The sequence below is a fragment of the Haliotis rubra genome, unplaced genomic scaffold (genome assembly GCF_003918875.1).
Source record: "Haliotis rubra isolate DU_JTF1 unplaced genomic scaffold, ASM391887v1 Scf598, whole genome shotgun sequence".
Taxonomy (NCBI): Eukaryota; Metazoa; Mollusca; class Gastropoda; order Lepetellida; family Haliotidae; genus Haliotis; species Haliotis rubra.
The window spans coordinates 12,426-22,614 of NW_025767299.1; the positions used below are offsets into that span (position 1 = coordinate 12,426).

Sequence of the window (10,189 nt, forward strand, 5' to 3'; positions counted from 1 at the left end):
TAATCCACTCACTCACTCAAGCATATGTTAATGGTTTAATATGTACGTTGTGGTCTAATTCTGGCTCTGACAGTCACATAGGTACAATGGCGCAATTTCGGAATAATGGATAATGTCGGGACAATGAGTAATTTTGGAACAATGGATAATGTTGGAAAAATGGGTAATGTGGGAACAATGAGTAATATCGGAACAATGGGTAATGTCAAAATTATGGTCTGATATGGCACACAGATATAAAATTTGGTTTCATACAGACACAATGCTCTGATATCAGCGCTATATGTCATGTGTTATATGGTTGATTGCACAAGTTAAGGAAAGTGGAAGTGGAGAAGATAGCTGACTTTGTTTGCTGGTGATCGCCTCACTCTGAGAGTTTGTGTTCGAATCCCAAATGGTAGTAGCATCTGTACCTGACACAATGATCTTGTATCGACACAATGATCTAGTATCGACACAATTATCTAGTATCGACACAATGATCTAGTATCGACACAATGATCTAATGTCTGCAGGGCCTCATTAACAAGATATCCGGAACTAACACTTTGAAGCAGTTGAGCTCCGTGTGTTTTGACTGCATGCTAAAGCACCTTCTTCTCAGAATCCTAAACTGTTGCGTCATAATCCTAAACTGTTGCCTCAGAATATTAAACTGTTGCGTCATAATCCTAAACTGTTGCCTCAGAATATTAAACTGTTGCGTCATAATCCTAAACTGTTGCTAAAGCCCCTCCCTCAGAATCTTAAACTGTTGCCTCAGAATCTTAAACTGTTGTGTCATAATCCTAAACTGTTGCCTCAGAATCCTAAACTGTTGCCTGGGTGTTGTGTTACAGCTGGATGTTTACATGGTATCTGGTCTACTAGCCAGTTGTATCGAGCGCGACTGAACTAAATATCTTTATGTGAAATCGCTAGCTTACGTCTGGGTAAGAGAGGCCGCAGTCGATGGTGTTTGTCTTTACAGTGCTGTCAGTTTGCTGACAGTAGCAACAGCTGACACATATAGGGAGGACTTTACCGTCGTGGTCGTCGTGTTTCAAGTTTTCAACATACATAATCATATTTGTCATCAACATACGTTTTCCCAAACTCAGTGTTAATTATTGTGACAGGTCAACCTTAGTCACAATGCGTATATCTATATATAAAATAAAGTTTCTGATGCCTGAAGTAAGACATTTCCGGAGCTACTATAGACACTCTAGGTACAAATCAATCATTGTAATTCTACACAGTCCCCGGTAAAAACGAGGGTCAGAATTGCTCTTCAACAAACCAAACTGTTCACAAGATGCGCCCAGTGGGATGTGGTGGTCAAGATTGCTGGCCTAGTTGATGCATGTCATCGTATCCCAGCTTGTAAATCGATGTTCATGGTGCCAGTCACTGGATAGTCTGGTCCAGACTTGATTATTACAGGCCATCCTCTTGCAACTGGAACAAAGGTCATGGAAACCACAAACAGCAATATTTTCAGTGATCGTCCAGAGCTGACTAAAGTGTTTCCTACCACGCGTAGTCCAATATGATTCATGCTCCATTTCTCTCTCGTGTCAACAGAAGAAGTTCGAGTTCTTACAAGACTACAAGAACCCTTGTTTTCACCAAAGATTGAGGAATGGCTTCAACGACGTCCTCTGCTTGCCGTATTTCCACTTGCTTGGCGTCGACAAGTGTGGCACCACTGATCTCTTCGCCCGGATCTTAGCCCACCCGGAGATAGACGCTCATGATGGTCTTTCCGGGAAGGAGATGTTCTACTGGAGCACATTCCGATATGGTGAGTTGTTTGTGCCGTTTACTTGCTACTTATTGTGTATTCGGTTTTGGGTTTGTATCAATTTTACCATGTGCTCTATATGGTTGTACTGTCTGGAGCAGCTTAGCATCAAAAGAATTGGACGTGTTGGAGTTAACACAAAGGTATTTCTGTAGAAAGGTACGAGGTCTGCCTAAACGCACTGCCTCTCCTGTGGTTCTAGATACCCTGGGTCTACTGCCAATTCAAGGGTATGTAGAAATATCTTGTTTGCTTATGTTTGGTAGAATTTGCCGTCTAAATGATGCCTATGTTGTTAAGCAATTATTTCTTCGTCGTCTATTTGAATCCAGATGTATGATCATCATTGGTAAATCCCCGTCACCTATCCTGTACTCGGTTAAGCTCGTAAACAAGTATGGCTTGTTTGGCGCTGTTAATACATACATCACAACAGGGGTTATATGTTCTAAAGCAAAATGGAATGATGTTGTGAAATCCAGAATTTGTGATTCTTATGAGAGTTTGTTGTGTCACCAGATTGCAGCGAGAGAGGATCTCTCCATCCTCGATAATCTCCAAGGGGAAAAGGTTACGATCACTCTCCACTATAGTGGATAGTGATCGTAACGTATACCCTGGAGATTATCGAGGATGGGATCTCTCTAGATATTGTCTTATCCGAGATAAGACAATATCTAGAGATAGATATTGTCTTATCAGTGCCGTCACTGTGGGAACTAGCTTTGATTAATAAGCATAAATTTTACAAAATCTCTTATATTCTTCATGTTGGCTGTAAAAAGATTGAATCCAGAGAATGCATATGTTTAATAGTAGCTTTGATATTGTTAAACATGTTATTATTTCCTGTACAGATCTTAATGATTTGGGAAATGAAATGTTTGAAAGGATATGTGATATTATATCAATATCTGATTTTGTTGAATTTTGGAGAAATGATGATGATGAAGTAATTGCATATTTGCTTGGTGGATCTTGTACAACACTTGGTAATTTAAATATGACAGAATGGGGGAAGGTTATGTTGTCAGTGTCTGCTTTTATGACAGTCTTGCACAAGTAAGTGTTTACTGATTCATTGCATATTCAACTAGACATATTGCTGTAACGTGCAACAGTCTTCATATGTTTGGACTGACTGACTGAGTTTGGTTTTACGCCGCTTTTAGCAATATTCCAGCAACATCACGGCGGGGGACACCAGAAATGGGCTTCACACATTGTACCCATGTGGGGATTCGAACCCGGATCTTCGACGTGACGAGCGAACGCTTTAACCACTAGGCTACCCCACCGCCCCTCATATGTTTGGAGGAAATAAAGATGATCTATCTTTTTTATGACAGGATGTATATATTGCAGGTTATGGGATTAGAGCCTGGAACATGAAGACGAAAGAAACAGTCGAACATTATATTTTCCGGATGAAGAAAGGCAAAGAACTTATAAGACAGGCATCTACAAATGGATTCCACGATCACATAATTGGTATACAGATCTCTATAACTGTATATATACATGCAAGTCATGAATATTCCATGACTGTTGGGTTAGTTACCGTTTGACGATAGTCATTACAATGGGCTGCGATTCTGTCACAAAATCAATAACAGTCAAATGGTACAAATTACGTATTAAATGCCTCAAATAAAAGGTCATTATCTGCCCATGGAGAATATATATCGCTGAACAGCTCTGATATACGATGAAAGTAACTGGGGAAAGAGACTATAGCTAATAGAGAACATCTGTGAACGCGAAAGGACGACAAATGCGTAACAGAACAAGCTACCACAGATGGTGTTCCAAGATCGCCTTTTCTTATGTGTGTATGAATCATGCATGCAATTTCTACACGATGCCTAAGTGCACAAAGTATATATTAGTACCCGTGAACGTATTCTCTGTTCGTCGATAGATATGCATGTAACGATAACATCACACCTTGACAGTTCGTTGCCACCGAAAGGAGAGATCAGGGAGTGTATGCTAGTTGTGCAGTACAGACAATCTGGGTATTGAACTTGCCAGTGTAATGGTGGCGTGGCACTAAGGTGGCGGGAATCAACGGGCTGATCATATAAAGCGATCATAAAGATGTGTCGTGTATGTGTGAATTCGAATATAAGTAAACCCATACACTGCGTGTCATTGCCTCTCAAGCTTCTGGTTGTTTGTTGTCTATTTCTCCACAATGTTTCATAGGAACAGTTGTTGCGACTTTCAGTGTAAGCTGACACCCTGACTGTAAGACTCCAGTGTTTAATTGATTAGAAACATGCTTGAGTGTTTCCCGGGATTGTAGGAGTTGGCATAATTTCTGGAATTCAGTCTCCCCAAAGAACGAATGGGTATCAAAATATGTCTTAACAATCATGTGACCAGACTCTTCGATGGAAATGTCGTCACAAACCATCACATTCAAATTATCTTCTGATTAAACATAATTGTAAACTATACACGTGAAGGAGCGATTATCGTTTTATCTCCATTCCATTTTCGTTTTCGGCAAATAATTCCAACCCACTTCTACTTATACTGAAACACTTCTACTTATACTGACTTCTACTTATACTGAAACACTTCTACTTCAGGGGACTGACTTCTACTTATACTGACACACTTCTACTTCAGGGGACGGAACGCCTCTTGATTTCTGGGATTTTCGGGGCTGGACAATTATTCCCCAGAATGAGGGTTTGGAGGAACCGGAAGTGCTAACCCCTCACTTGATGAGCCACCTCTACAGAGACCCAAAGTTTATTATTTTGTTGAGGAACCCAACAGAACGGTAGGCTATTGGTCTAGGTTGTTTCAAACGTTTTCCGTCTTTCTCACACGTACTACGACATGCATGTTAGAATATGTATTTCCAGGGATTACATACATCATGTACATGATGTAATCCCTGTATTTTGCCTTGAGCTATCACAGTTAAGGCACAGGGGCGATCGTGTCTTGGAGTGTCGGATAAATGGTAGGACAAAGTACCATGGACGCTTACAATCTGTTAGGAAGCACCGTACAATTGTCCAAGTTAATTTAGGGGTCATCATAAGTTTTCTACATGTGTCACTCATTTACTGGTTTACGGGTGTCTAGTTGAGATCCGACCTTTGTCACATGCAATCAGTATTTCCTGATGTATTTCGACTTTGTGGTTCATTGAACTGATGCTATCTATGGTGATGTCTTTTTCAGATTATATTCTGATTACATATTCATGGGAGACGGGTTGACTCCAGACACGTTCCACAAACACACTATTGAGGCGCTGGATCAGTTGGAGACGTGCTTCAGGAACAGAACAGTCCGATGGTGCCTGTTTGATCGTCGGATGAATCTGGCACTACCAGTAAGTCCATAAGTCTGGCACTACCAGTAAGTCAATAAGTCTGGCACTACCAGTAAGTCCATAAGTCTGGCACTACCAGTAAGTCCATAAGTCTGGCACTACCAGTAAGTCCATAAGTCTGGCACTACCAGTAAGTCCATAAGTCTGGCACTACCAGTAAGTCCGTAAGTCTGGCACTACCAGTAAGTCCATAAGTCTGGCACTACCAGTAAGTCCATAAGTCTGGCACTACCAGTAAGTCCATAAGTCTGGCACTACCAGTAAGTCCATAAGTCTGGCACTACCAGTGAGTCCATAAGTAAGTCGGGTGCTGATCCAGGGTACAATAGATGATCCAGGGTACAATAAGTGATCCAGGGTACAATAAGTGATCCAGGGTACATAGATGATCCAGGGTACAATAAGTGATCCAGGGTACAATAAGTGATCCAGGGTACAATAAGTGATCCAGGGTACCATAGGTGATCCAGGTTATATAGATGATCCAGGGCATATAGATGATCCAGGGTATATAGATGATCCAGGGTACCATAGGTGATCCAGGACATCATAGGTGATCCAGGGTATATAGATGATCCAGGGTACCATAGGTGATCCAATGAGTGTGTCACAATAGGACAGTCTAGAAACGTTAGTAACTGTGGTAAGTTTTCGATCTTTCTTTGCCTGGCAGTTTAATAACTACTTGAGATTTTGTATTTGTTTATATTACCATTCCATATCCTCTACCATATCTGTTACCTCATGAGTGGATAGGAGGACGGAATGTACATGTATTCCATGTCTGTTCTAGACGCGGATACACGTTGGGTGTTATGCAGTCTTCTTGAAAGAATGGTTGTCCGTTTTTCCCAGACAAAGTTTTCTCATCCTGCGGACTGAAGATTACAAAAGAAACATCAAAGATCACTTACACAAAGTGTTTCGCTTCCTCAACGTCAGTAAGTGTGTGTTCGGCTGAACGTTCTTTTGAATTAAGTCAGAAAAACGCTGTCACCTTCACCCAGGTGATTACCCCTAGTTGTCACTCTGTATGTACAGACCTAACATTCGTTCATCCTAATGGGGGCGGTGGGGTAGCCTCGTGGTCAAAACGTTCGCTCGTCACGCCTAAGACCCGGGTTCGATTCCCCACATGGGTACAATGTGTGAAGCCCATTTGTGGTGTCCCCTGCCGTGATATTCCTGGAATATTGCTAAAAGCGGGTAAAACCCGACTCACTCACTCATCCCACTCATGACATTAAGCAATTCAAGGGGAACAGTGTCGTCCGTATTAACGATGGGGCTTAACGCATTTGCTTGTCCTTTCGATTCCCCATATGCGTACCATGTGTGAAGCCAATTTTTTGTGTTCCGTTCTGGAATTTTGCTAAAAGCGGCGTAAAACCATGCTCACTCACTGTTACGGGTGACTGTACATCGAGTGAGACAGTGGTGACTACATGGTCCGGGTTACAAGCAGGAACATCCAATATCGATACTGTGTGTCTCACCGTCTGTGGTGTAGTGGGTAAGCCACATGTACGGAGAGCGGAGGTTCCGTGGTTTGGTCCGTTGGAAGACGGTACTTGGCTACTTGTTATTGCCCTGTCTTGCTCGACATTAAGGGAAAACAAAGAACTGGTGGGCTCTGGTGTTTAGTTTGAACGAGGTTTCCATGTTAAGCTGTGTCAATTTACGTGTTTCTCAGAGGTAGCACTATGACACCGGCACTAACCCGGCTGAGCAGACACACGTACGAACACGCACGTCATCATATACGTGCAATAATCATGGCAACGACGTTGAAACTTGATCACCTCCCCCAACCTCAACTTACTTCACCCCGCTTTACTTCAACTAACCTACCTCACCCCACCCCACCTCCCCTTTCTTCATCTCTCCTCAGCTCGATAGTAACCATGAAATCAAAGAACAGTTTTGATCAGTGACCTTTCCAGTAGTCTTTGTCCAATATAAACAGTGTTCGAACAGACATTTGTCTGATATTCTATATCAGTTCAACTTCGATCTCAACAAAAAATGCTGAGTTAAACAACATACAAACAAAGGTTGGAGATCAACAATATTCTCTGAACAATTGGCATATTCTTCCAAGTATTGAACAACTGTGTTTGACTGCATGCTATTCCTATTGCTGTGTTACAGCCAAACTGTCCGACGATGAAATTACGGAAATAGCCGGGCGTGAACGGAAACACGTGACTAAGCAGAAAAAGACTGCCGGGCCAATGAGAAAGGATACCCGCATTTTACTAGATCGGTTCTACTTAACGTTCAACAAACAGCTTGCCGAGATATTGCAGGAAAGGAAATATCTTTGGAAGGATGAAACATAAATTAAAACTGACTTTCGGAAGCTCAAGTCTCCAAGAAAGCATCATCACATACAAAACGTATAGGTCACAATGTTGTTAGTGTCGTGTGCCAGGGTATTGACAGTTAAATGGTGTTGCCGTATTGCAATACACTGTATACTACGATTCGTATGGACGCGTTGTTGAAACATTAAGACGGGTGTGAGGAAGAGACATTATTCGAATTTGGTAGATTCCAAATATTTCAGGAAGGACACTAGATACGGAACTGAAGCGGGTGTAGTACTGATGTTATTACCAGACAATCAACAGAGACAAACAGTTGCAATACTGTCTATGTAACAACATATAGAAAGGTCAAGGCTGGAACGTTTGAAGGCCAAACCAAACCGGAAGTATGTGGTGTCATGGTGCTGTAAAACTAACTTCCGGCTCAGTTTCTACCCATTTCGATAAGCGACAAGGAAGATGATGCTGTCAGATTGAAAGGCGTATTTGTGTTTTATCATAAAGTAATGCATTAATTGTTTGCAGATTCTGCCATTAGTCTTCAGAGGAAGATCAATGTATTACTACAGTTTTGCAAAAAATGGGGATCGTCTGTAAATTTTGAGAAAACAGAGGTGCTAGTGTTTAGAAATGGTGGTAAATTAAGGCGGTATGAATCATGGTACTTTGATGATCATAAGCTTAACGTTTCTACATATTATAATTATTTGGGTTTATTGTTTTCAAATAGACCTTTATGGTCTAAATCGGTTCAAAATCTGGTAAATAAAGCGAATAACGCCTTGTGATCAGTTAAGGTTTTTGGTAGGAGACTTAAAAATATTTCTCCAATTATTTTGTTCAAAATCTTTGACGTTCAGATAAAGCCGATAATTTTGTACGCTTCGGAAATATGGGGGTTTCGGAAATGGCATGTTATTGAACAGTTTCACATCAGATTTTGTAAGTATGTGTTGGGCGTAAGTTATACATGCTCTAATGCTGCTGTATTGGCGGAATGTGGTAGAAATTATATTTATGTTGATAGTTTATTACGTGTTATGAAGTATTGGTTCAACCTTTACGCTTACCAAAGGATAGAAATCCAAAGCAGTGCTATATTATGTTGCACAATTTAGACAAAGTTGGTAGGAAAACGTGGGTATATTTTGTCCGAAATACTTTGTTCAATTATGGTTTTGGTTTTGTGTGGGAAGCTCAAGGAGTTGGCAACGAGGAACAATTTTTGAAAGATTTTCATGTAAGAGTTGGTGATTGTCAGAAGCAATTCATATTTTCAGAAATGCACAAATGTTCATCGCTTGATGTCTATTCCAGTATCAAAAGTGTATTTTGCATTGAGCCATATTTAACTTTATTGAAATCTAAAGATGCGAGGCGTCGAATAACAATGTTACGAATCGGTGCACTTCCAATATATAAAAATACCGGTAGATTTGATGGAGTTCCGAGGCACCAAAGACTATGTAATATTTGTAATGATAATTTTGTAGAAAATGAATCTCATTTCCTATTTGAATGTAAAATTTATCATGATTTGCGCTATATACTTTCTAAACACATTATCCTGTACAAAGTTTTCAACACTAACAAATTGTTCTTCTTACATTAAGGAAGCATTGTCAATGCGTTCTTTATACACATAAACCTGATTGTCAAATGCCACTATCTTATAATTACACATGCTTATTTGTATTGTACGTGGGCCTAAGGCCTTGTTACGAAATAAAATTGATTGATTGATTGATTGACTGGTGCATTAATATCAAAGTGGTGACTTAGCAAATACATTTCAACCGAAAGCCTCGTTAAATTAGCCCTTATAACTAGTACCCTATGTAAGTATGAGTACGTAGTGGACGAGACACTGAGCACATGCAGCAGACAAGTCATGTTTCTAACGTTCCATTTGGAGATTATCGAGGGCATCTGCTAAATACAATCAAGTGAGACTGAGAGACAGTATTTCAAGAGTGAAACTTACTTACCAGTACACATACCTCCTGTCGGGCATTGTCACGGGCAGTTTATCTGATGTTCCAGTATATTTAGCCCAGTAGGTTGAAATCACGCTGTGTATGTCTGACGCTGTCAACCTTGACGTCTCTCCCACTGCATGGACGGCGGTGACTATGTTTCTTGAGGTTAAATCGCGTGTTTAATGTACATATATGATTACCCGCATGATGGCGAGAAGTGAACTTGGAGGTCACATTAACAATGACAGTCGTGTCAGAAGACACGAGAATGTGGTTCCTGCCCTTGCAGTATTGTAAGTTATAACTTGTATCCTGCTGTGTCCTTGAACCATGTAGACTGATACACGTCAGCACGACAGCTGCATATTCCTGTATGAAATAAGTTATTGTCTTTCTGCTAAACTGCTTCAGCATTTAAAATAAACTTGCAGATTAATACTTTTTCATTATGTTACTCGCTGCTTGGTTACATCTCCGGGGTAAACGGGGTGTTCATGTGATTGAAATATGAATGGTGTCTCTTAGTAGTCTGTTTAAGGTCAGGGCTCACAATTACAGAATCCAATGCCCACAAAGCAGGGCAAATCTGAGATCAGAGGGTGGTGGCACAATTAAGTAACGCAACATAGTCGACGATACAAGGATCCTTATATGCCCAAGGGACACAACTCTAGCGAGTGTTGTCGCTTTACAAGCCTGGGCCACCATGCTGTTAACGTTGATTAAACAAATC

General features: G+C 40.8%; 1 protein-coding gene across 1 annotated transcript; it reads left to right on the forward strand.

Moving 5' to 3' along the window:
- Positions 1–1,569: 1,569 nt before the first annotated feature.
- LOC124255203 (carbohydrate sulfotransferase 15-like) lies at positions 1,570–7,516 on the forward strand (the record flags this gene model as incomplete). The annotated part of the gene is made up of 5 exons (XM_046689041.1): positions 1,570–1,789; positions 4,427–4,583; positions 4,994–5,147; positions 5,941–6,088; positions 7,299–7,516. Coding segments are annotated over 5 exons (870 nt in total), but the record flags the coding sequence as incomplete, so codon positions are not given.
- Positions 7,517–10,189: the final 2,673 nt, after the last annotated feature.